This window comes from Enhydra lutris, unplaced genomic scaffold (assembly GCF_002288905.1).
Source record: "Enhydra lutris kenyoni isolate GAN:26980312 unplaced genomic scaffold, ASM228890v2 scaffoldscaffold5, whole genome shotgun sequence".
Lineage (NCBI taxonomy): Eukaryota > Metazoa > Chordata > Mammalia > Carnivora > Mustelidae > Enhydra > Enhydra lutris.
In genome coordinates, this window is record NW_019154089.1 from 16,635,303 (window position 1) to 16,662,620 (window position 27,318).

Below are 27,318 nucleotides of genomic sequence, written 5' to 3' on the forward strand. Positions count from 1 at the left end.
CCATCTTTGTCCAGCTTTAGCCTGGTGATAACCACCTGTTTTAGAGTAAGAAAACAGATCTTTATTTTTTTTTTTAAGGAAAGAACTTATAATTATTTTCTACTGAAGAGCTTTTCCAAACAATAGCAGTTTGGGTTCCTTCTGCTACCCACCCTCCTACCCGTAACTCCTAAGAGAACCAGTTAAGATAGTTTAGTGATATCAAATATTATTTAGGCTGGGAAAATTATACTACCAACATGTTTCTTGTTCGTCTATCACCCTTTGGTCAGCAAAATTTGTTGTTTTTTAAACTTCTGCATTCCGACCAGCTACTGGATCATAGACCTTAAGGATAAGAAAGACCCTCACCACTCGGCCCCTACCTCAAAGAGTGGAGGAGAAAGACCCTATAATACAGTGCATGACATAGGAGTGCAAATGAAGAACAGCCTATTCCACCGGGTGGGCGTGAGGGCCACAGGAACAGATGGTCTCTCTTCTCCCCCTGGACATCACCCAGTAGCAAAGTGATGCTCACAATACCTGGAACCCTCTTGCAACCTGCTCGAACACAGCCTTCACCAAGGATGACAAAACAGACAAGAAAAGAATCTGGGTCCTTGAAGGTATCACTAGGCCAAAGAATTGATCAAGCCTGCCTGACCTCCCTCTAGAAGCAGCTACACAGCTGCTACCACTGCTCGGTCCCAGGCCATACCTTGCTCGGGTGAATGCCCACATGGACAGTTGTACCATTAGCTTTCTCACGCTACACCCACTCGATGTAGATGACATACTTCTTTCTGTAAACCTGGACCACCTTGCCAATTTGCTGACCTTTGTAGTGTCCTCGAACCACCTAAGAGAAAACACAAAAGAGAATTTCTCCCCATTCTAACATGTGAATGTTACAGTGAGGAAACTATCAGGAATACACAGGCTAACATATAACTTTTTGCACAAAAGCAGATTAACCCTAGCAGTCAAAAGTCAGCTATTTTTTGGCTATAAATCTGGTCTGTATTGTTCTAAGTCAGGTGAAAATTCTTCACCTGAATTTCTTTCTTAACTGAAACAAAAAATTCCTTGAACTAGAATAGCCACCACAGAACTAGTCCTGAGAGTAAAAAAGTATAACCACTGCACACCCAAAACTAATAGTCTTATATATCAATTCTATCTCAAATAAAAGGAAATAAAATTTAAGAAAGAAAAAATATAATCATTCTCAAGAGATTAAATGGAGGATGGTTAAAGATACTCTACTGAGACTCTCCTGCAACCATTTAAAATCTGTGCTTTCAAAGAATAACTTATGACCTAGGAAAATGCTCATGATAGGACCTTTAGGGAAAAAAAAAAAAAGAAAACAAAGCTTTATATGAAATACAGTGTGAATGTTGTATGCATATGTTTCAGGCATATGGCATATAACACAATGGGATGTAAATGTATCTAAGTGTCAGTAATGGTTGCCAGGAAGTAGGATTTAAAGAAATGTATTATTCTTCCAAATTTCAAGATTTTTTTTTTTCAGTGTGGGGCTTGAGCTTACAACCTTGCAATCAAGACCTCAGCTGAGATCAAGAGTCAGATACTCAACTGACTGAGCTACCCAGGTGCCCCCAAATTTCAAGATTTCTATAATTAACACAAATATTTTACAGTCAGAAAAAAATTAAAATGTTAAATTTAAATCTCTTGGGCTCTTCTCACATACTAAAAATCTTACTCACACTCCAACACTATTCAAGACCAACTAGAGTATGGTTTCCCTGAAGGCACAAGCCTATTCAACAGGAGCCACAATAGAGCTGATGCTGATTTTAAGAAACATGAAGGAAATAGCACATATAAAATGCTAGACTATCTCAACACTCCTAAAATGTCTATTTAGATTGTTCAGCTTACTTACTAAGGTGATTTTTCAGGTTAAAGAGAGAATAGCCACGCGTCACTGAAAATCCACCACTCTATATGACCAGAGACTCTCACAAGGAAAAGTGTGTGAAAAAGCCCCTCTTGACCAACATCATTAAGACAGAAGAAAGACATTAATAAATTAAGTCCAAAGGAACACCCTGATTAAAGAGAACTGGACAAACACTAGACCCAGTGAGGAGAGGAGAGGGCTAGGACAAGACTAACCCCGCTGGCCTAGAAAGGGGAAGAAGAGGCAAAGACGGAGTCTGGCTGAGCAACTGGATGGATGGATATGCCTTTCCCAGAGGCATGGAACATGGAGGAAGAAACATTTTATTTTTTAAGATTTTATTTACTTATTTGACAGAGATCACAGGTAGGCAGAGGCAAGCAGGGAGAGAGGGGGGAAGCAGGTTCCCTTTTGAGCAGAGCCCAATGTGGGGCTCAATCCCATGACCCTGAGATTGTGAGCTGAGCTGAAGGCAGAGGCTTAACCCACTGAGCCAGCCAGGCGCCCCAGGAAGAAACATTTTAGGAGAAAACAGTATAGTTGGGACCATGCTGAGTTTGAGGTGTATCATGATATTCTAGTGCAGAATTCCAATCACAGCTGGAAGACCAAATGGGTCGGCAACGAAGACCTGGGAGTCCTCCGAAGATGGCAACTCAGAGCCTAATTTTGTTCAGGGAGCTTGTGGTATGAGGGCAGACTGTAGAAATCTGAGGAAAGCCAACATTTTGGAAAAGCTTATAAGGAAGACTGAAGTGGCCACAGAAAATGGGTAACTGGGGGAATGTTGGGTACTACAGCCAAGGAAAGGTCATTTAGAAGAAGGATAAAGGAACAAATGTGACAAGCTGGTCACTGGTGATCATGGCTAGTGTGCTTTCAGTGGAACAGAGGGATGGAAGCTATTTACAGTAAAGATAATGAGTTCACCAGAGATGAGGTCACTGAGGTCAGGCAACAAAAAAGAGAAATTCTCTGGCTTCATCTTAATTAATGGGTAACAAGCAGTTAACCAATAAACACGCAAATATGTAATCACTAACTGGAGTAGGGCACACAGAAACTTACTGGATCCTAACTATGGTGATGGCTACATGGCTTTTCATCTGCCAAAACTCACCTGTGCACTTTACTATATGTAAATCATGACTCAGTTTTATTTATTTTTCATTTGTGGAATCATTTAATAATTCGCTAACATTGTACAGAAGTATAGTAACAAGAGCTAAGGGGAATGTTGGAGTGACTGAAGTAACAGGTACAAAATCATGATTACAGAAAGTTTCAGACCACAGAAGGGGGCGGGGTGGAGACCACAAGTGTTTTGAAAGAGAAAGGTATTCATTTGGTTCCGAAATGGAAAGGAGTGGCTCTGGGACAGACATACATTGTGCACGGGTGACCATAAGATCTGCAAAACTGCACTGCTACTAGAGAGATCATTTAGTCGTCTGGGACAGGAACGGAAAGGCTTCCATCATTTGATAGCAAATGGAGGCTACTACAGATTTCTAAAGACAGTAATCTGTAAAAAATTGAGAAGCTAGAGGCAAGGACTCTTGAAATAATCCGGATACAGAATAACCGGAACTACAAATAAATGTAAAGATGACAGGCTGCATTAAAAAGCAGTCACTCCTGAGCACAGGATGAGGATGAAGGAGATGGGTTAGAGAAAGTTAAGCATACCATCTTGGAGGAAGCACGGGAAGGAGGGAGCTGCCGAGCACAAGGCAAAACTGGGCCAAGCTGAAGTGTCCTTGCAAAGAAGATAATGAGTTCTAAAAAACCAACCCAAAAAATAAGAGAACTGGCAAGAAGGAGCAGGAATTCAAACCGAATTGAATGTCCTGATCTAGAGGTGCACAGGTCAAAATTAATGCCACAATTACAGGGGGTGGAGGAGCAGTGTGCTGCAGAGAAAGGAGAACTAAGCGAGAGTAAAGGTTCACCAGCAAAAAGTGAAGGAGCTTCACAGGCCAGAGAACCGGCAAGCCCTCATCAAAGAGGACCTTGACGTGGACTTAATATAGAAGCCGGAAAGGACAGAATTCTGATGTGTGTCTCCTTGGCTGTCATGGCTCCTCTGAGCTTATTCTGAACTCGCCTAGAATCCTCAAGAGTTCCCAAAGGCAGAAAAGATGTGGTTCCTCTCATGAGCCCAGCTTTCAATCAGTGTCTACAGAGAATAGGTTTTAAAATTCTAACCTTGAGAGCTAGGACAGAGATGCCCTCTCCAACCCTGTTGAGATGCGGCGGGCAGTTCACATTATCTCAAAAGGCAGCTGGGACTTCAATCATTTTGCTTCAGTTTCACGAACAGAGTGGTGGAGTCAAAGCTCTGAGCTGGCTGAGGGTTGAAGTATTTCCAGCTGTGATGCCCTGACTTGGCACGCCTGTTCTGGAACCACACCTGGATCCTGGACTCAGGGAGCAGGGTGAGCGCAGACAGGTGCTGGCACAGGCGGATGTCGGGGTACATGGTCGAGAGGAAGACGAGCTCCAGCAGCTGAAGGTGGACCCAGTATGCCTCAGTTTAAAAAGAAATAAAATCAAATTTTATTCACTGCCAGGAAGCAAATACAAGTAGAAGGTGTAATGATACCATGTTGATTAATGTATCTGGGAAGGCTTTTCTGGGGAACTGACATTTAAGATAACATCTGAAAATGAGAAGTCAGGTAAAAGGGAGAAGGAAGAGCACTCCAGGCAAAGGGAGCGTTCTGGGCAAAGACCCTGAGGGTGGAAAGATCAAAGCATATTTAAGGACCTGAAAAGGCCAGTGTGTCTGAAGAACAGAGCATATGGGGGCATAACAGGCTGAAACGAGGCTGGGCAAGCAGACCAGGACTGGGACACACGGGGCCTTGTTGTCAATGATTTTAGATTTATAGTAAGCAGTCAAGCACTGCTTGACATGATAGGTTCTAAGCAGAATCTAATTTGCAAAAAATGCCCCTCTGTGAAGAATGCCTGACCAGGGTAAGAGTGAAAGCTGGAGTGTCTTGAACTGGAAATGTAAAGAAATGGTCAGCATTAAGACTTATTTTAGAGATAGAATCAACAAAATTAAGTAAGAGATTAGACACGGGTTAGGAAGAGAGAGACATTAGGGAGAACTGAAAGGTTTATGACACAGGCAAGTGAAAAAGTGTTGCTTACTGAAGTGTGAAAGATGGGAGGAAAAGCAGATTAGAGACAGTGTTCCAGTCAAGAGTACTTCCAGACTGAAAGCTTAGACGACTAGGAGATGTTGCACATGTAGTTAGATCTACAGGCTTGTGCTCTGGAAAGTGGTTTGGGCTGGTATATTAAAAAAGGAGTTGTTAGCACAGGGCAGACATTTAGATCTTGGAATAGATATTATCACCCAGGGAGGCAATGTACGCAGGATGAGATGTTAGAACACATGCACACCCTGACAAACTCCAGCAATCAGAGATCAGAAGAGACGAGCAAGGGAATCTGAGAAGTCAAAAGTAAACTGAGCCTGAATGGTCACGGAAACCAAAAAGCCAGATTATTTCAAGAAGGCAGTGCTACCTATGCCAAATGCTGCTGAAAAAGTCAAGCATGAGACCAAGATGTGTGCACTGGATTTAGTCACAAAATAGGTTACTGGTGATCTCAGCCAAAAGCAGCCTTCTATTAGGTAGTGAGATACAGATCAGACTGGAGAGGGTCTAGGCATAAATGGGGAGGTGAGGAAGTGTAGGCAACTCTTTTGAGTACACTTTTGAAGAGGGCAGCTGCTACTCTGTAGTAGTAGCTGGAAGGAAATGGGAGGCCTGGAAGAGAATCTAAACTTTCCAGTTTTCTTGCAAAATCAAGAATCTGACAATAGGGAGCCAGCATTTCCCATGGTAGTGGTGGGCTGAAGGTACACCACAATTTTCTTTAAATGAGGCATGAGCTTTCCAGTTGCTATTTTCTTGCCATCAGCCAACATCTCTTTTTTAATGTGCCTACCTAGCCCTTCTATGCATTTGCAATTCCCCCATTCTAGAACACGTCTGATGGGAAGGACCCAGAAGAGAAGTTGCAACTGTTGAGCATACCTCTCAACTATTCTTCCCACTCTATTCCTGTCATTCCCTCAGGCCAAATTATCCCCTTGTTTCAAGCTTCTCCTCAAAATGTTCCTCGAAGCTTCAAAGCGTCCCAGTGCCCTGGAAGATACCCCAAATCCCTTAGTCTTACCCCCATTTCATTCTCTAAAACAATGGTTCTCAATTAGGGGAAGGGGACGGGTGAATTTGGCCCCCAGGGACATTTGACAACACCTGAAAATATTTTTGTTTGTCACAAATGTGAGGAGGTACTACCGGCATCTAGTGGGGAGAGGTCAGGGATGCAGCTAAACATCCCACCATGCACAGGAAAGCTCCCCACAACGGAGAACTATCCTATCCAAGATGTCAACAGTGCTGAGGCTGGGAATCTCTGCTCTAAAATGTTGAGCTCCATGTTGACAGGTGCCTAGTCAGTCCTGCTTACCGCTAGTGTCTAGAACAGTGCCTTGTCCCTTAAATACTACTTCAAGGAGTTAATCTACCCCTCTATTTTAGTCATCCCTCTCTCTCTCTTTCTTACCACACATCCGAAGCTCTAGGAAGAACAAGACAGCTTCACTTTCTCACAAGGATTGTTCTCTTTCATAAGTTCATGCCTCCGACTTGCTGCTTCCCTAGTCTCTCTGCCAAATCCAGTACCACCCAATGCCCAGCCCCTGCTAAACCCAATACTAAGGAAACATTACTCTTATCATGGCACTTTCTCCTGGAGAATCTGGTTCCAAGAGCCACCCTGAGCAATGCCTGGGAAACTTGCAGCTAGGGGACTAAATCGAAAAGCAAAGTTTTGCTTGGCTAGTATACGACTTTTCTTAAACGGTCATTATTATTGGGGCACCTGGGTGGCTCAGTGGGTTAAAGCCTCTGCCTTCAGCTCAGGTCATGATCCCAGGGTCCTGGGATCGAGCCCCAAGTTGGGCTCTCTGCTCAGCAGGGAGCCTCCTTCCCTTCCTCTCTCTGCCTGCCTCTCCGCCTGCTTGTGATCTATCTGTCAAATAAATAAATAAGATTTTTAAAACAGTCATTATTATTAAGGGATTGCATCTGAAAGCTCTAAGTTAAGCCGGGTAGGCACACTGGTGGCTGTGGGCTCCATCTCCGGTCGGATACATCTGCCGGGTAACATTAATTGCCAGGGTTCCAGAGGACATTAAGAGTCTACAACTTCCCTACGTCCTAGGACACATGACATTCTTAGGCGGCACCAGTGCGACATGCAGCTGGGTAACGAGAGCCTGAGGGAGACCAACCTGGACGTCGTCGTCCTTGCGGATGGGCATAGAGCGGACGTTGTACTTCTGCCGCAGCTCCTTGGAGAGTGGGGAAGACATGATCTTCCGGCGCACGTTCGAGGGCGCATTGAAGTGGCGTTTGCGGTTTTTGCTGCGGTCCAAGGTAACCAAGGGGTTGAACTTCATGCTGACCGTCTGCAAAGAGAGGCGTGGGAAGGAGGGGGAGGGTGCTCAGTTGGGTACCAGGGCCTGCTCTCCACCCAAGACACTCCTCCCCATCGCTGCACAGGGACTCTGCGGGAGGTGGTCTCGGGAGGAGGTGACTGAAGGAGGAGAATCGGGGAAGCGAAGGGTCTGAGTGTTACAGAGTAAGGCAAGCTTGGGGAGTGCCTGCCTGACCAGAGGGGCCATGGGAAGAGGGCGGCACTGGGACCTCGAGGCTGACTGTGGGAGGAAGATTCGAGCAAGACAAGAATGCCGAGTCGGAAGTCACGCAAAGAGATCTTCCCAGAACGTGGGGGAAGGATCCGCAGGGCGGAGAGCTTCTCCCTCGGACAAAACACCAACCTCTACTCACCTTTTGCGCCCGTTAGGTTCGGGCCCTGAACGCGCAAGGCCGGAAGTGAGGGCTTCCTTGCCGCGCAAGCGTAGAAAGGAAGCGGAGCCCCCTTCCTGTCGGAGCGAGACTGAGTGGCGCCCCCTGCGACTTGGGGTGGGTGGCAGCGCCTCGTTCCAAGGGGGCCGTTTCAGGGCTGTGGGGCTTCCGGGGTCCCGCTAGGACCCACGAAGAGTTGGCACCGCTGGGGAGAAGAGGCATACTTCTCTAGGGCCTGCATTAGAGACCTACTAGTGTTTTAAAAATAGGCTCACCAGAGTCTCTTTCTTATTCCAACCTCTTTCTTTGCCTCTTCTTACCCTACCCTGAGGTGATTTAGCTGTGAAATGTTAGTTGTTGGATGCTTTGGGCATTCATGATGATCCAAACGCAGTCCGCTGACCTGCTCCTTCAGAATCAGAGAAGCTTGTTCAAAATGGAAATTTTTGTGATCCATCACAGTCCTATGAAACCAGGCAGTTATAGGTCCAGGTTTTAAAGCAAGCACTCCCCTCCTCCCGCCCAACCAAAGATTTTGAGGTGCAACAATGTTTGGAGATTGTGAGAACCAACAACCTGGTCTTGCAAATTTTTCCCCCAGTTTTTTAGTCCTTCTGGGTGATGTAGGAAAAAGGTTGGGGGTCCAAGCCAAGAGCCAAGAAAGAATTCTTGAGATGTCTTTGGTACAAAAAGGTGATTTTATTAAAGCACAAGGACAGGACCCATGGACAGAAAGAGCTGCACTGGAGTCGTGAGGAATGGCTGATGATAAACTTTCAAGTTTGGAGGGGGTCAGGGGTAGCATAAATCTCTAAAGAATTTTGGAAGCGGGGCACCTGGGTGGCTCAGTGGGTTAAAGCCTCTGCCTTCGGCTCAGGTCATTATCCCCGGGTCCTGGGATGGAGCCCCGCATCAGGCTCCCTGCTCAGCAGGGATCCTGCTTCCTCCTCCCTCTCTGCCTGCTTCTCTGCCTACTTGTGTTCTTTGTCTGTCAAATAAATAAATTAAATCTTAAAAAAAAAAAAAAAGGATTTTGGAAGCAAGGTTACCAGGACCTTGAGGGGGCTAGATATTATGGGGAAAAGGTCATTTTTTGTCTAATAAAACCTTAGTCATGGGCGCCTGGGTGGCTCAGTGGGTTAAGCCGCTGCCTTCGGCTTGGGTCATGATCTCAGGGTCCTGGGATCGAGTCCCGCATCGGGTTCTCTGCTCGGCAGAGATCCTGCTTCCCTCTCTCTCTCTCTCTGCCTGCCTCTCCATCTACTTGTGATCTCTCTCTGCCAAATAAATAAATAAAATCTTAAAAAAAAAAAAAAAACCTTAGTCATGAGACCCTTCAGCTGTATATAGTGAGCAGTATGCTTGGGGAATGATTACCAACACGCATCTTGGAGGGGGGGGGGAGATAGAGATAAAGGAAGTTTCCAAAGAAATTTCTATACATTAAAGTAGACTTTCAGGATCCTGGGGGTAGGGCTAAGATTGCCTTTTGCCTTTAGCAAAGTATTAACATTGAGGCAATTGAGTCCCTAGAGAAATGTCACTCTACCTGTTTTAAAGACTTGTCAGTGGGCTTTGAGTAGTAAGGAAATTTAATAATTTTTCTTCTGCCTTTGTTTCCCACATCAGTGGGGAGAGCTGGGGTTGTAGAATCAGACCTGGACCCAAGCGCCTCTTCATGTGGCTGGATGTTGGGGAGATGCCTCCATGTTTCTGAGCCTCAGTTTTCTCATCTGTGAAATGGGGATGATCTTAGCAGGTGACTCATACAGTTGTTATGAGGGTTAAATGAGTTAGTCCGTTGGGAGTGTTTAGAATTCACTTACAGTAAGCCGTTATTCCTAATGAAAGAAGAGGGGCTTGCTCCAGGACAGCCCTAAATTGGGGCCTCACATCCATGAGTCCTCACTTTCAGACCTTGGGTATTAACTCCCAGTGACACAAACTGTAAGCTTTCTGTTTGATGTAAACACAATCCGCGCACCTTGAGGGGGAAACCCCCCACCCCCACCCCCTGAAGCAGGATCTCACCTACAGGCTAGTGCGGCGTGGCCCTGCCCTGCCCTCCAGAGTCTGCTCTGCCTTCCGGAGTCTGCTCTGCCCTACCCTGCCCTCCCGAGTCTGCCCTGTCCTGCCCTCCCGAGTCTACCCTGCGCTCCTGAGTCTGCCCTGCCCTGCCCTCCCGAGTCTACCCTGCCCTGCCCTCCCGAGTCTACCCTGCCCTGCCCTCCCGAGTCTACCCTGCGGCTCCTGAGTCTGCCCTGCCTTGCCCTGCCCTGCCCTCCAGAATCTGCCCTCCGGAGACTGCCCTCTCTGGCGGGTGCCCTTCGCTTGCCCGTCGCGCCCCGCCCAGTCGTATCCGGACTCCGCCTCCCCTCATGGGAAGACCGCCCCCAGGCGCGGCCACCGCCCCACGGACTAAACAGGCTAATCAGGCTACTGGAAATGAAAGGTCTGGCTGTGCGGGAGACTCCCAGTGTTGGATCGACTCAATTATCGAAAGAATTCATTCATTCATTCAGTTCATATGTATCGAGCTCCTACTTTGTGGCATATATGAGAACATTTTGTGGTGCTCACTTAACAGAAGGACACCCTGAAATTCAGAGAGGAGCTTGTCTTGCCAGACTCAGGCAGGTCCCCTGCTCTCCGTTTATTAGTGTCTTCAGGAATATGGTGATACACATGTTAAACACCAGCATTTACTCATACTCATGATGAACCGGGCATCTGCCATGGTCCCTGAATCTGCTGGGTCCTATTTTAGGTCTCATTCCAGGACCACCCCCCCCCCCCCCCCGCCCCCGCATGCGCGCAGTCAGTGTTGGAAACTTGTGGCTCTCAGACTCAGGGACAATGGCCAACACCTCGGCTGTTTGGAGAAGCTATGGCAGCAGAGTAAGCGGTGTGAAACTTGTTGAGGCAATAGCAACCGAAAGGCCGTCAGGCTCCCAGAGTGAGGAGGTTGGGGGGTGGGCGAGAAGCCTAAGAAAGGAGGATCTTAAATGTCTTCACCACAAAAAAGAAATGGCAACTGTGGAGGTGATGGAAGTGTAAACTAAGCCACTACGGTAGTCATTTTGGAATACCTGAGTGTATCAGCTCAACTTTGTACACATTAAACTCACAGTATTATAGGTCACCGTGAGGACAGACTGTTACAACCCAGGATAATCAAGTTATGTTCATGATCTCCAGGGCAGGGGTTGTTTCTTTCTTTCTTTCTTTCTTTCTTTCTTTCTTTCTTTTTTTTTTTTTTTTTAAGATTTTATTTATTTGACAGAGAGAGCGAGATCACAAGTAGGCAGAGAAACAGGCAGAGACAGAGAGGGGAAGCAGGCTCCCCGCTGAGCAGAGAGCCCGATGCGGGGCTTGATCCCAGGACCCTAAGATCATGACTAGAGCCAAAGGAAGAGGCTTAACCCCCTGAGCCCCCAGGCGCCCCACAGGAAGGTGTTTCTTTACACCCCTCACCCCACACTCAGTAAAATGAAGACAGGTGCAATGACATAACCAGTTAAAATCTTGAGAGTCACTCTAATGAGGCCTTGGTGGGATCGGCTACTATCTCGTCTCATGTCCACCCTTAGAAGCATGCACAGCAACTAGTACAGAATTCAGGGGCTGAGGACAGTGCTAGCACAGAGGAAATGCCTGGGGAATATTTTTGTGTCTCTGAGGCAGAAGGTGGTATAGTGGGAAATATGTGAGCCCTGATTCTCGTTTCCTGGGTTTGGATCTCCATCACTTCCTGGCTGGGTAGCTTTGGGTAAGATATTTAGCCTCTTGGTTACTCACTCACCTCATCAGAAAAATGGGAATAATAGTATTTACCTCATTGGTTTGGTGGCAGGATTAAATGAACCCCTAGCATGATATCTGGCACAAAGTAAGCACTTAATAAATGGTAGAAATTATTGAATAGTAATGGCTAATCTTACTTGGCTGAGCACTTAATGTCAGGCATTGTGCTAAGTTTTAAAAATGTCACATTATTTAATCTGGTAAACAATCCTCTGAATTGTTCATTTTACTGGTGAAAAAAAAACCAGGTTCTGTGGGGTGCCTGGGTGGCTCAGTCAGTTAAATATCCCACTCTTAATTTTGGCTCAGGTCATGATTTCAGGGTCAAGAGATTGAGCCCCAACTCGAGCTCCCTGCTCAGCAGGGAGTCTGCTCCATGATCCTCTCTCTCTCTCCCTTTGTCCCTATCTACCCCCATGCCCACACTCTTGCGTGCTCTCAAGTAAATAAATCTTTAAGAAAAAAAAAAAAAACAGGTTCTGAATGATTTTGTTTTTAATTTTGTTTTGTTTTGTTAAGTAGGCTCCACATCCAGTATGGGGCTTGAACTCATCACCCTGAGATCAAGAGTCACATGTTCTACTGACTGAGCCAGCCAAGTGCCCCAAATATGTTCTGAATGAGACGGAAGCAGAGGATGAACACGATCCACCATTAGATAATCAATATGCTTATTGTTATCTTGCAGCCGATAAAGATAACGATGAGACCCATAGTCATTGATATAGGATGAGGTCTATTGTGAAGAGTAAACTAATAATAACATTATAATAATAATAATATTAATAGCATGATCCCATTTTGTTTATGGAAGGATATCACTACAATGTTAATGATTACCTCTGATTAGCGGAATCAGGGCCCACTTTAATTTTTCCTTTTTTTCTCTTTTCTGATTTTCCTCCAATGGGGCCGTGAGCATGTATCATTTGTGCAATTAAAATGTTTTAAGGGCCTTACATATTTAAGAGGATCCCCAAATGTTCAATTTAACTTCCCTTGCAGGTTTATTAAAAAGGAAGAAAACAAAAACAAAGTACCCTCACCACTTTCAATTTCCCCTTTTTTGTGGGGTGGGGGTCAGTTCCCCTCTTTGGAGGTGGATAAGATGCTCTTGGGGACTGAGGCAGAACCATACAATTCTTCATAACCCTGGGGTCAGGTGGACATGAGTTTGAATTCCAACTTTACCACCTGCTGGCTGTGTGATGGAGAAAAGTTACTAATTCTGTTTTGTCCTTTGTAAAAAGGAGGGAATACCCACCGGGGACGGTAGGATGGCTGTGAGGGCTGGGAAAGACCAGGCCTGAACAATCACTCCTCGCCTGGTGTGTGGAGAATGCCCAGCCGTTGGTAGCTACTTCTACAAGAGTGAAGATAATAATAACTTAATTTGGTCAGAATCAAGTGCATGACCTCATCACTACATGACTGGCCAAAGACAACTGCTGGGGAGGGAAAAAGGTCTTGGGGAATGTTCTCCTTCACACAGTCCCCCTCTCACATTCCTGGACCACGGCAGCTATCTCCTGGAGCCACTAATGAGCCAATTCCTTAAGAAGGGATTAGGACCAGTGGTGGCCTGCCTCACTGAGAAAATGTGTCTCTCTGTTTCTGGCAAGAATCAAAAATGAGTCTGTGACATATAGTAATAAAAACGAATGACAGCTGTCCCTTATAAGCGCCATTGCTACATCCCACTTCTTCCCAAGCTTCACACCTGCTCTGTGGTACCTCCTCCCTATCCCCCCACCAAGCAGTATGGGCTGCAGGACTTGCAGTGCTCTCTTCCCTGATACATCTCTGTAACATCCCCTCCTGTGTGACTGCAACCCCTTCCCACTGCCTGACCCAGCACAGTCCCTGACCTCTGACCACCGCCTCTATGAGTCTGTGCTATAATCCCTGATTGAGAAATCCTCTTACACAAGAACGTCATCATCTGCTCCTGCTTAGACAATCGAAAGAATTGGTTTAACAGAGAAATCATAAAAATAACACATATCTTAAACGTTTTATGTCCACTTAAAAACATTCATCCATCTTTTGACCCTTTGAGGCAAGGGTTTTTCATTGAGAAACTGTCGGAGTTCATCTTCAGTTTCCTTGCATAAACCTTCGTCCTTACATAAACCAACCCGAGAGTTCCAGTTTTGGGTGACTTTAATGTGGAGTGAGAACCGAGACCTTTTCTACGTGAATGTGGAATCCTCAAGGACATCCCCCCTGCACCACCCCCTGCCCCTGCTCCAAGTCTTTTCAGCTCATATCTAATTCGGGAGCATTGTGGGGAAGGGGTTGCAACTCACCATTATCAGGTCTCTGCAAAGTATGCAACTCAGTTGGACCAGAATCCTTCATTTTTCAATCCCATTTCACTGGTTAGCTAAGTCACAGTGCTACAGCATAAAGCACAGCTGGCATAAGCAGGTTTGGGAACATATGCTTGACTACCAGTAGACATATTACTCTTGACCTCTAGCTCTGAAGGTCACGGGAACTTTAGTAACAGGATGCTAAGGAGAGAATGGGGAGAATCAGTGAAGAGTTTCTTGCAGACTGGTTCACTCTCACATTCACCTCTGATGAACGACCCGCATTTGTGCTGTTCCAGGCAAGGGCCTTGAAGGACTGGACCGCAGGATGGTAAATAGCTCTGTACATTCTCCCTCTCATAGCTGATGGTGGTCTCCCTTTGAGCTGAAGGCTGAACAAGGAATGCCAGATCCTTGGAAATCGAGAAGAGTTTATGAAACACTTTTCATTTATGCAGCCCTTGGTTCAAAGCTGTGGGAAAACATGTCAGCCCTGTTCTCAAAGAGAGTAGATCCTATTTCAGAATACCTATATGGAACAATTACCATTTTTGAAGATTTGCCATGTAACCCTTTTCTGCATATATGAACTCGCTCTGAGCCAGTAGGAGTTACTTGCACATATTATAGATTTGATTTTGACAGCAGCCCTGTGAGATTGTTTTATTATGCTCCCCATTTTCACCTGAGAAAGAAAGGGGGCACTGAGTGGCAAGGACTTGGCCTGGGCCCACATAGCTAGAAGCTGGCAGATCCAGGCGTATTCTGTAGGGATTCAATAAAGGAAGGGCTGGCTCTAAGAGGTCTTGACTTTCTGATCATCCTCACAGATCATTTCCACATTTCTCAAATTTTCTCCTCTAAAATTAAATTCCCTTCTGACTATGATCCCAGCCTCGGGACCAGCCAGCCTCAATCAAGTAGAAAGAAATACACAGCAATACTTCTGAAAATCAGCCTTTTAATCTATTTGAGCCCAAGGAGGGGGGAAAGAACTAAATCATTTTCCCCCTTGAGATTGTTTATAAGAATAACGGGTCAGAGGTGTCTCTTCCATAGGAAACTGACATCCCCCATGTCCTCAAGAGTTTGTTTTTGTTTTTTGTTTTTTTTTTTGTAAAAGCATAAAAGTAGAATTTCAACTCATGTGCATGCCACACATTTCCCCGCCCCACCCTGCCCACCCCTCTACAGGTGCAGGCATCCACACACCAAAGAGACTCCTTTCAGGAACTGGGGAACAGAATATGGAAAAGAAAAAAAAACAAAATAAAATCCATCCAAGTGGCCACAGATACCAGAGACAACCAAATGCAGTTTACACTCACAACATCAGTCAACTTGTATGCAGAACAGGACACTTTTCTAATTGCAATCCAGAGTCAAAAATTACAAATGGCAGAGACTTGAGCTATCCATATAGATAATTTAAAAACTTCTACCAGACACTCCCCTTAATTACAAAAGTATGCAAACAATCTTGATATAAATGGAAAAGAGGCAGGCGGCTCTCTCCCTAGGACACAAGGGCATACCTAAAATTCCCTGGGTGGAATTCATGCCTGGACCATGGCCGTTCCCTTTCAGGACTAAAGAGGGGAAGGATGAGGGTGAGCAGCAGGGGAGGAACCCAGCTCAGGAGCAAGTGAGGGAGACCATGGAGCTGCCCTAGGGACCAGAAACATGTTGTGTTGGTGGGTGGCCCCTGATGGGGGAACTCAATGGCAAGCAGGCCACAAGGGAGCTACAGAGAAGTCCAAACACTGTGCACCCCTCGGGAGTCTGGAAGATAGCCGTCCAAAGACAGGAGAAGGACTGGTCTGCTTTGCTCCCCGCCACCAAAAGCCTTGCCAGTTGATGACAACCGTGTGGCAGATGGTGAGACATGATTATCTTAGGGCTACATTGAAGGATGCTTTCTGTCTGGATATAAGTGCACGAACCATGTCTGGTGTTCAAAGGATGACTCCCCAGTTAAAACCAGCCCCTCCACCAAGAGATGCTCTTCACACAGCACAGGGGCTGAGGCACATTGGTGGGGTGGTGATGCAGAGAAACAAGGGGAAGAGAGGAAGGGGGACTCACAACCCGCCCAGTTTCCAATGGGCAGACCCGAGTCTCCGCTGCTGCTACCCAACAACTGGGCATCTGCTTCTCAGAAGAAAAAGAAATGGGTGGGGGTGAGGGACTTGAGCCTGGGCTCTGGGATGGGCAAGAAGGGATAGAGCCAAAGCGAGGGTTCTATCTCTGGTGCTACATCTCAGGGGCTCGCCTGGGAAGTACCATCCTTTTTTGAAGGTGCCCAGTGCAGGCACCTTTGGGCAGCATGACCCAAAGCAGAGAGCCCTGGTCTCTGGGCTGGTTGCCCAGGGGAGAAACCAAGGGATTGGTGCATCCAGATGGTGGGAGCTTCAAGATTGTCAAAGCCTGGCCGAGAGCTAGTCAACATGGATTCTGGGCTGTTCCCCTAAGAAGGAAGGGACTGCAGACCTCCTGGGAGTTGTCCCCAATATCCCCGAGCCCACCCTGCCTGACTCTGGTCTTGGGGCTTCCCAGGAAGGGTACCTCCCTGGGGCACCACAACTTCAGGCAGTGTAATTCACCTAAAATTAAAGATGGGGAAAAGAGGTAGCTGCAAAACCGTGAGCCACCCCCTACCTCCTCCAACCCCCACTTTGGGATGCAGCCAGATCCTGGGCCAGATAAGAGGGCAGGAGGAGACAGGGCGCCGGAAGCAGGGCTGGCGGTCTCCCTGGGTCCTTGGCCATGGGGCCGGGTGGGTCGTCAATGCATCTTGCCCAGCTGGATCTTCTTCCAGGCCTCCGAGGCTGTGAAGATACAGGAGTCCAGAATGCCAGCCACAGTGAAGGTCCCACCGATGATAGCACAGATCTGAAAGGGGGGGGGGGAGTTCAGAGGTCAGGGCTGGATGGAGCGCCAGGCCAGCCCCCTCCCAGATCACGAGATGATGATCTTGACAAGTACAGACACTCTGCCCCATAACTAATGGGGTCAAGAATATACTCAGGCCTCAAAACAAACAAACAAACAAACAAACAAACAAAAAACCCCACTTACTGGTGGGTGAACTCACTAATAATAAAAATAATTATTATCAGCTCCTTTAAATCCCTTATTAACCCAAATGAGGAAGGGATTATTAGACCCATTTCATAGGTGAGGAAACAGGGGTTTCATTAGGTAAGTTCACACAGGAAGCAGCAGAGCTGTGACTTGAACTCACTATGTCTTCACCCTGGAGTCTGTGGTCTTAACGTCCACTCTAAACACAGCAGATTTTTACAATCCCACTTGCAGACGAAGGAGTGGAGGTTCAGAAAGGCAGTGGCACTGGCCCAAGGTCACACAGCCAGGAAGTGGCAATCCTGGGACTTGAACCCAGATCTGACTGTGACAGAGATCTGGGAGGGGCTGAAGAGGCAGCACCGGCCTGGAGGGACTGGAGCGAGAAATAAACGTCTCACTCCCAAGCGTGCACTGTAGCAGGGGGCCGGGTAGTAACCAAATGACCATACCGACAAATGTAAACTTAAAACCAAGCCAAGTGCTACAGAGCATGGGGGGCCTCGTGCTACCAGAGAGCTCGTGTTAGGGCAGACCTTCTTATGGCTCTATTTGCTTTGGGGACCAGAAAATTCATGGCCACAAGAGGGTTGTCCTGTGCGCCGAGGTACTTAGATGAGCATACTTCATGCCTCCGCCCAGGAGATGCCAGCAGGAGCCTTTCCCTCTTGTTGTGACAACCCCAATGTCTCCAGATGCTGTCATATGTCCCCTGGAGGTGAAAACTGCCCCCCAGTGAAGAACTGCTGGAGAAGGGGGGATGACAAGGAATGTCACCCGTGACATGTCTGTAGCTCATGACTTCCTGTATGACAAAACAGAGCTCATACAGCACTTTCTCTGTGCCAGGCAGGGCTGGAGGGCTTTGTCCCTCCCACCTCCCTCCTGAATCCCCAGGCCAACCCTTGAAAGCCCTACTCTTCTATGTATGTGACAGCAAGGCTACTGAGGCCCGGGGACATTGAATTGCTTGGTCCGATGCCACAGTAATTAGTGGTCGAACTGAAAGTTCGAAACTCCGGAGTCTGCACTCTTAGCATGACACTCTGCCACTTCTCAGGCACGAAGCTCCTCCACCAAACCAAATGACTTTGCTTTGAAGCTGTCAGGACTCCACTTGTGACACATCGAAGTAAGGCTACATTTCACTCAAAATATTCTGGCCTATCTATCAGTTGCTTTCTGGTTCCCATAAAACAATCGAAGTAGAGACGATGGCAGATCAAAGAAGCTGACAGAAGCTTTACAAGGCTACTTTAAATTTATTCTCCCTCTCGAGCGCATATGTGATGCAATCCACAAGAACCATTATGACCCACGCTCCGTGTACCATGCCTCAGTCATGCGTCCGTGGGGCCCAGACACGGAAATCACTTTTCCAAGGTCACGCAGCAAGTGCATGGCAGAGTGACGTCTGTCCGCCTCCAGGGCTCTCACTCTTTCCCCCCTACCCTATTTGAGGAGCACTTCAAGGACCACAGGCCTCAGAGGAAGCCCAGCGGAGCAGTGCCAGAGGGCTCCCGAGACCACCCTGGGGGCGCCATGGGGTGGCCGGCCAGCCATGGACACTCGATCCCTGGACGACTCTGAGAGATGGCCATGCCTTCACAGACCCTCCGGTGCCAAGCAGAGGAGGCCAGGAGACACCGCGGAGTGAGAGGGAAGTGCCAGTCGATCCTGTGCTTATTTTTAAAATGATATTTCCACGAGATGAGCTAAGCAGAGGCCTGTGAGGCCCATGACAGACGGAGTGGGTCTGCATGGACGGGCTGCAGTGGAGCAGCTGGCATTCCAGTAATAACAGCCCAAGAAACTGGAGCAGCCCCCCAGGGAGCAGAGAGGATGGGGGACGCTGGGGGGATTATTATGAAGTGTTTTCAGCAGGCACGGCCTCTCCCTGCCAGCCTCAGAGCATGACGCGGGGGCATTTTTCAAGGAAGATGACGGCAGGGCAGCTGGTTTATTTCCGTAGAGTGGGTCAGGTGATAGGAGATTTTACACCGCAGAATGCTTTTAGAGCTTGGATCAGAGAAGAGGAAATGGTGACTTAAGTGCAATGAAGCAAATAATAAAAACAACAACAAAAAAACCCACACACATAGACATGCACACCCCACCCCTATAACTGCACACACACACTTGGGAACCCGAGGGTGCCAATGATTCACAAACACCTGGCGCCTGGTCTGAAACCTCCTTCCCCTGGGCCAGCCAGGGGCCGGAGGAGACAACACATGCATTGAGGTACCCAAGAAATGCACCACAGCGGGGAGGCTGGGGCCCTGGTGCACACAAGCCACCAACCAACTAACCCCACCCGAGTGAGCTGCTGTCAGTCTGAGCTTCATATGCATCTCCCAGTGCCGCCCAGCTCAGCAGCACATCCCCCATTATCTGACATCTGTTGAAGGTGCTGCTCCCCGGTCAGATGAAGAGGGGGATTTCTGGTACATTCCGGGTGGAGCGAGGCACCTCAAAGGCTGAAAGAAACCTAGCCACCTGCTCGATGCCGCTATGACCCTCTGCTTTCCTTATTCTGCTGTTAGCTGGCTCAGGCCTTCCTGACACGCTCCTATTCGCAGGCGGTGACGGGTGTGAGGTGAGGCAGCGGTCATGAGGAGAGGGGTCCTGGGGTGCTCTCAGGCTGTAGTGCTGACATGGAATCCCTGGATTCTGACATGGTGGGGGAGGGCCACACAAACCCCAACCCCAGGAGGTGACCACATTCTGACTGTCCAAGGTGCTGCCCGTCATGGCCGCCTTGGGTCCCGAGAAGGCCACAGTTCCTACGTCTGGAACACAGAGAAATACCTGAAGCCACGAGGCTGCACCAGCTAGGGTGTCTGTCATCAGACATAGGCCATACAGTGGTGAGGGCAAGAAAACAGGCTTCACCACATCTGTAGAGCAGATCTCAACAACATCTAAGGAAAGGGCTGCTGAGAGGCATGATGGCGGCCCGGCGCCTTGCTGACCCGCAGGGATGTGCCAACATGAATAGAAATGAATAAAAGTGAAGACAAAGCCAATTGTACACCTCCTCACTGGAGCAGGGGTCCCTGAGCAAGGGGAGGATGAGGTGAGTGCTGGAGGGTCTGCCGTGGTGGCAGAAAGTCCTCAGCCTTGGGAAGCCGAGTCGTGGCTGTCCCTCACCTACTCTAGCCTGGGAGAGCCTTCCCGTAGCCTTTCCCATCTACGACACGGGGAAAACACCCTTAGCCCTGCCATCTGTCCTACTCTGGAGCGCCCAGCATTTAATAGGTGCTCAGTAAAGAATACCTAGTCTAATCTTGCAGTTGACCAGAAGGCTCTGACCTTGTCACTAAGATCTGGGATGTTCTGAAGATCTGAGACCCATTCTAAGAAGAACAATGGGTCAAATACCACCTAGTTCCTAGAGCCAGCCTCTGGGTCTCAATTTTCCTTTTTCTACTTGGCTCTTTGAGCTGAGAACAAGCCGATTTGTAGAAAGACAGGACAGCAAAGGTGTCCCAGGCACCACACACAGATTCTTTGTAGTGGCCCAGGTCTCAAGCACTGCAAAGGCCCATTCTACAGATGGGGTAGCTGAGACTTCAACAGGATATTTCCTCAGCTAAGTGCCAAGAAGTGTTTGTGATGAAGCTTATCTCTCGGGGGCAGAGTACCTAGGCCAGAGGTTGTTTCCATTCTTTCGCCAGTCAGGGAGCTCTCCAATCTCCCCAAGACTCTACCTCAACCCCAAACGCCAAGAAGATATCAGAAGTTCCTGATACAAAGGTACTTCTGATTGGGATCCCTCCTTTCATGGGCCCTTATGTCAGCCTTACTTCCCTATACCTCCGTTTCCTTACTTTTAAAAATGGGAAGGCTAATTCTCATCCCTCAGGACTGCTGTCAGATTGAACAAGTGAGTCACACACACAACAGTGAATGCCTCTTCCCTCGCTCCCTCACCCCTGCCATGGTTTTGTACGCCGACCAGGCCCTGAAGCAGGGGGACAACATCAGGGGAGGGCAGTGAAGGAGCCAGGGCCACTGAGTCAGGAAGGGCTGCCACAGTCAGCACGCGTAACCCTACTCTAGCCAGCAGCCCTGGCTCCGGAAATGGAAGCAAGGACAATTCGATATCCAGGCCCCGGTGAGTCTGGGAGGAGCGTGTTACTTTGCTTTCATCAGAAGTCATCAATAATGCCCCTTTGTTCTTTGGCAGAGACTTCCTGTGGTTCTACCAGCTTCCCAACCTCCTACTCTGGCTAGAATGAAGTCAGCTTGTCTACCTTGTAAAGAAGGTGCATGCGTGTGTGTGTGTGTGTGTGTGTGTGTGTGTGCGCGCGCGCACGCGTGTGTGTGTGTGTGTGTGTGTGTGTTTCCCTTACATTTTAATTATGGTTCTTAATTCCTTATAATACGGAAAGGACGTGTTCCACCCGCACTGGCTGGAGAGCTGAATCCCTCTGTTGTTCCACCAACATGAATGCTTTCCCAGTCCATCACCCCTCCCCCCATTTACTTTTCCACATCGGGCAGTAGAGAAGCATGACACACAACCCCACCCCCCAACATGGGGGTGGGAGTGGAGACTGTGGGCTCCAGAGTAAACATTCCTGTGGTCAGATCCCAGCCCTGATACCATGACCAGGAAAGCCAGGTCACCCCTCCGAGCCTCAGTTTCTCTCATCTGTAAAATGGGGCCCCCCCTGTGAGGGCCCAGATGACCTCTTATATGGCTGCCTGCTGTACCACAAGTGCCTGGGAACTGTTCATTCGCCGTCCTTAATCCAGGCAGCAATGCTTGAAAAGCTTATGGAAAAGGCAGAGGCTGAGGAAATAAATAATGAATCTGGAGTCCCATCAGATGCCGGTGGCGGCAGACAGACTGGAGCCGCAGATGAGAACACCGAGGCTGTGGCTTCACAGGGGTGGGGGCTGTTGTGGAAGGGAAGCTGATGATGACTGGGCCCTGGAAAGGTGGGGGAGGAGAGGGCGTGGTGGTCTCCATCCAGCAGCGTCAAGCCTGCCAGTCCCCCCGACTCCCACCGTCTGGGACAGGAGCCTGGTGGGAGAACTGAGTCCTCTCCCCACCACTCTTTCAAGGGCTGCAGCTTCAAGACACCCACTCCCCTCCCCCAAACCCACCCCGGTTGAGCCCCTTCTATGTGTCAGGCCTGAGCTGGCACTTTCTTCTGCCTTCCCATTCCATCTGTGTAAATACTAAGGAAATGGGGCGACCCCCATTTCTCAGATGGGGAAGCAGAGGCTCAGACAGGGACAGGCTTGTTCAAGGTCACACAGCTACCAAATAGGGGAGGGTGAGGAGAATCCAGGTCTGGAAAGCTGCAAAGGGCCTGCTTTTTTTCTGTTAGCCCCCCACCAGCTTCTCCCCCAACCTGAAGGCTCCCTTTAGTTCCTATCTCCATGCACAGATGGCTTCTTTGTATTTACTTTCTCAATTCTGTTAGGTTTTACATAGCAAATGTCCTGAAGTAAGAGGACCCCATGAACAAAGTTTAAGAAGTAAGAAGCCGTGTGGCTGTAAAAGTACGTATAGTTTGTAAGAAGGACCTCGCTCCATTCCCATACTCCTTCCATGTCTCAGAATCTGTCTTTGAAAAGCAAGCACCGGGAACTTTGATTACAACAGAGAGATCTGTGTGCTGACCCAGCAGGAGGGATCTGTCCCTGGCACATGACCTTCTAGAAGATCTAGCTCTGTTCAAATGTCTGGAAAGACTGGAAACGAAGTTTTTTACACATTCCAACCCTGAGCAACTGAGCTGCTATTGTGGGCTCCATGGTGCCACTCACTTAACAGAAACTATTATGAAATGGGGGTGGGCCAAGGTACACACCCCTCTATCTGTCTGCTCAGTATCTGATGCCCACTTATCATCTACCTGCTCTGCCCCTGGTCTGGAGACCAGAGATGACCAAGGCCCTCCCCTATCTTCCTGGAGCTCATGGTCCAGGTAAGAGAGACACACCAAGAGAAGTCTGAGTAGGCGAGATTAGGGTCCGGCTACAAAGCTGGTCTCTTCCCTACTCATACAGCCTTACTGGGCAAAACCTCCCCCAGTTTTACGTTTGTCTCTTCTCAATTGTTTTTACTGTCCCCCCCCCCATAACCCTCTTCCCACCCGAGTACCTGATGCCTTTTGTCTATGGCCAATCCTTGCAGGTACCCAAATAGATGAGTGAAAGGTAATCAGATCTGGGCAGGAAAATTTGCAAATGACCTGCCAACCTGGTCTTAGATGGACAGATGATGTGGGCTAGTTTGTTGTTGAGGTGTTTTATTTTCTTATGGTGTGTGTGTGTGATGGTGATTTGATAAAATGCTCACAATGCTCACAATTTATGCTCACAATGTTGCCTTGTTTCCTGCTGTAACATGTCCTTCTGATTCCCAGCAGGGGGTCACTGTATCAAATCATCCTGGTGTCCCACCAAGGACTCCATGGTTTCTAGGGACTCTGTTGCTGGGACATCTTCAACAGCCTTTGTTTTGGAGGATGGAGGCTCCCAAGCTATGTGGTGGTGGCGGGTTGGGGGCTGTGACAGAAGCAGGCTCTGGGGTTAAGTCTCAGCCTCACCATTTACTGGCTGTGTGACCTTGGATGAGTTTCTTTACCTCTCTGGGCCTCAGTTAATTCATACATAAAGCAGGACTGATACCATCTACCTTGGAGGATTCCTGGGAAAGTTAAAGGAATTTTAAGATTACTCAGTACATAGTAGATGCTTAGTAAGTGTAGCTATACGATCACTTCTTCAAGTAGCTGTCTCTTCTACATTTCTGAGTACCTATCTCCAGGCTAGGCCCCATGCTGGATGCTGAGGACACACAGGGGCATCAGACCTGGAGCTCTTCATAATCAGGCCTGGTAGTTATAAAGTGCAATCTAAAGTTCGGGGCATTAGGGGCGCCTGGGTGGCTCAGTGGATTAAGCCGCTGCCTTCGGCTCGGGTCGTGATCTCGGAGTCCTGGGATCGAGCCCCGCATCGGGCTCTCTGCTCTCTAGGGGAGCCTGCTTCCTCCTCTCTCTCTGCCTGCCTCTCTGCCTGCTTGTGATCTCTCTGTCAAATAAATAAATAAAATCTTAAAAAAAAAAAAAAAAGTTCGGGGCATTATTTCACTGTCAAAGAACACCTGGTGGGCAGGGAATATGTCAAATTCAGCTATCCCTGCTGCCCAATGGGAGCATGCCATTCCCAGCTGGTACTTTTGGGGGCGGGGGGCGGCAAAAACTGTCATGGCCAAACTGGCCCAGTGTGGTACTTTTTGACTTCTGGCTGTTCCTCCCTCATAGAATAAAACACACGAGGAGAGTGATGTGACACTTCTGAAGTCATCCAATCTGTCACCACAAGCCACTTGAAGGCAATCCCAAAAAGGGGGCTTGGGCAAGTGGCAGGGGCAGGGGACAAATGTGTGTGTGTGTGGGAGGGCACTTTGAAGGGGATCACTTGCATGTTGTTAAACACCATCTGTTTATTCCTTTAGTGATGGAATTTTCTGGAATAGCACAGAACGGAAGTCTGAGCAACACGCCCCGGGTGCCCAGAGAGAGAAGCCCTGTGCAACCTGGTGGGAGACTTCCAGGAGGAGGGAACCTCCTCTGTTCGGACCTGGAATGTCCTGGTCCTTTGCAGATCAGGAGACCCTAGGGGGGCAACCTCGAATGATCCAGGGACTTGATAGGTACAGATGCGTCAGGGAGGCCCCACCTGCCTCTCCCCTCCACACGCACGCCCTGTTGAAAGGCACCCCACCTCATTCCAGCCCACCCACAGCTGCCCCCGCCGCCCTGCAGCCGCCACATGACGACATCCTGGCCTCTGGCCTAAGCCCTCTCTTAAGCAGCCCCCGTGAGGAGCTATTTGCAGAGGCCCCCATTTGGGGCTTGGGGGCTTTGCACACAAGTGTTTGATTTTAAAAAGAGAGAAAGAGAAGTCACAGCAGGTGCCTCCACTTCCACCCCGGCCCTGCCCCGCCCTACCAGTGCTCCCGGGGCTCTTTGTGCGTGTGTGTCTGCACGTGAGCGTCACCCCCACATCTGCCGCCTCGTGACAAGAGTCTTTGAAGCTCCACAATGACGCCATCTGCCAGGGACAGCCAGCTGGCTCACTTGGGGCTGACCCCCACGGTTGCCACAGCAACCGTGATAGTGGTGCGGGGCCTCCAGAAAAAACACCAGGCTCATGACATCGGGAGGTGCCCTCAGCATGGTCCCTGCTTGAATGGAGGTGGATGGGGCAGAGATGGAGGCAAGGCCGATTGCCAGTGGCAAGAGGAGAAGGAAATGGAGTCATGGAGGCATCTGGCCTCTGGGTTACGAAGGACAGGCTCTTCCCCTGTGACTTCTCAGGACCTCCGGCTCTCAGAAGTCCACCCCCATCAAAAGAGGCCCCGTGGCCTTCACAAAATATGTTATTGGGCACCTCTGCGCATACTATTCCCTGTGCTAAGACCCTATCTGCTTCACTCATCGGTCTAGAAAACGTCTCTACATCCTTCAAGACCCATCTCTGGGTTTCCTTTCTCCAAATCTACCAAACCAAAGGGAGTCGTCGCTATCACAGTGCCCAGTGCACAGCCCCAAGGGAGCCCCTGCTGGATGGGACGTCAGTTCTCTGTGTGCTCAAACCTCTTTCCCACCAGCCGGGAGTGGCTGAAGGACGGAGAGAAAGTCAAATTCGGCTATCTCTGGTGCCCAGCACAGGGCCTGGTCTGTAGTAAATTCTCGCAGAAGTTCAGCGAATAAATGAAGTTGCTTCATTTCTCAGCCACTTGCCAGGGGTTTTCACACTCAGAGCCTCAGCTATGTGGCAAATAGGTGCAAATAAAAAAGGAACAAGAAGATCCTTCTCAACCCTACGGTGAGACACAGGCAAAGGGGTTTCTCTGCCAGTGCCAATGCCACAGACCGCAGGGCCTCTGAGGAGCAGACCACACCTGCACAAACACACCTACTTGTGTCTTAGCTTCTTACTCTGGGTGTGCAGTAGGAGCATGGGGTAAACAAACAAACAAGCAGAAAACCCCAAAACATTTCAGGTGGTACCCTGTAGGGCTTTGGGTAAAATTACTTGCTCACAAGTTCCCCGGCTTTTGGGTCAAAGGGTTTGTACATCTCCTGCCCCAGAGGCTGACCCAGTCTACCTGCATCCCAGATAGTGGGTGCAGTCCCCTTGCTGTGTCCTCCTGATCTCCACTGTGGTGGCACTGTCATTTCTGCCAGTCTGGTAGGGCCAAATTGGGCCTTGCATTTTGAAGATTTTATTTATTTATTTGAGAGAAAGAGAGAGAGTGTGAGAGAGAGCATGAGAAGGGAGAAGGTCAGCGGGAGAAGTAGACTCTCCGTGGAGATGGGAGTCAGACGCAGGACTCAATCCCAGGACTCTGGGATTATGATGTGAGCTGAAGGCAGTCGCTTAATCAACTGAGCCACCCAGGTGCCCCGGGTCTTGCATTTTGAATCAAATTTCTCTAATACCTAGGGAACTCTGGCATCTTTTCATGGCCAGGATGGTCTCTTCTGTGAATGAATGATCAAGTTCTCACCCATCTTTCTTTTTGGTCGCTTAATTTTTTCTTACGGGTTTGTCGGAATTGTCTCCATATAAATTCTAAAGATTATTCCTTTCTTGTATGTGGGACAAGTACACTTTCCCAGTCTGTGTCGAGTGTCTTAGCTTTATGGTAGGTGCCCTCTGTTGACTGGAAGTTTCCAATTTGGAGTCAGAGAGCAGCCTAAGTCTGTTGTGAGGCTCAAATCAGTACTAGGGTTCTGATACCCTTTGCACCCACATGGCTTTCTATTGGCAAAGAGCTTCCCTTTGATAATGTCCTTTGAGTCCCATGAGGCCTAGGAGACAGGGAGTTGAGGGCTAGTTACTGGTACATAGTGGATCATAAGATGGAGACGTTGCAGACATCTGAACTTTTTGCTTCTTAATATCCACCCCTCTGTTTCTTAGAAACTGACCCCTGATTTTCCCTTAGGGAGCCCCATCCCCTCACAATCTTTGTCCTCATGATCCAGCTGGGGCTGGCCAACTGGGGTACTCCTTTCATTCTCTGGGCCACAAGGTTGGAAAGGGAGATGCGTGAGGCCAATGACAGTACTATCTCATTCAGGACTCAGGTCAAATTACTGAGGAAGAGACACTTTCTATTAGTAAATTCTATTTGAAAATGAAGCCAGTTTAGAGGAAAACAAGACTAAAAAAAAAAGGTCTATTCTGGACAACATTTGTGCCTGGATCTAGCCATGCCTGAAGCTTAATTACATCAAGCCAACTGGATGTGGGGTTCTGT

The 27,318-nt window shown here is 48.5% G+C and overlaps 2 protein-coding genes across 4 annotated transcripts in view; both read right to left on the minus strand.

Annotated features, from left to right (window-relative positions):
* LOC111141251 (cone-rod homeobox protein-like) lies at nucleotides 1-7,812 on the minus strand. Its single transcript, XM_022493695.1, has 4 exons — nucleotides 7,239-7,812; nucleotides 4,124-4,445; nucleotides 701-841; nucleotides 1-35 (listed from the first exon to the last, which is right to left on the minus strand). Exons 1-2 carry the CDS (start codon nucleotides 7,404-7,406, stop codon nucleotides 4,209-4,211), a joined length of 405 nt encoding a protein of 134 aa, XP_022349403.1. The 5' UTR covers nucleotides 7,407-7,812; the 3' UTR covers nucleotides 1-35; nucleotides 701-841; nucleotides 4,124-4,208.
* A 7,066-nt stretch (nucleotides 7,813-14,878) lies between these two features.
* Nucleotides 14,879-27,318, minus strand: part of LOC111140962 (endoplasmic reticulum-golgi intermediate compartment 1) — a 104,497-nt gene continuing 92,057 nt past the window's right edge. For all 3 annotated transcript variants that reach the window (XM_022493240.1, XM_022493239.1, XM_022493238.1), the window contains exon 10: nucleotides 14,879-16,826. In XM_022493240.1, the coding sequence (XP_022348948.1) occupies nucleotides 16,719-16,826 (108 nt within the window). In that variant the 3' untranslated portion in view covers nucleotides 14,879-16,718. The remainder of the gene's footprint in view (nucleotides 16,827-27,318) is intronic.

Coding starts and splice junctions, on each gene's coding strand:
- LOC111141251 (XM_022493695.1), bottom strand. CDS start 7,406: ATGAAGTTCAACCCCTTGGTTACCTTGGACCGCAGCAAAAACCGCAAA. Junction 4,446..7,238: donor GCAAGGACGACGACGTCCAG/GTTGGTCTCCCT, acceptor TTTTAAACTGAG/GCATACTGGGTCCACCTTCA.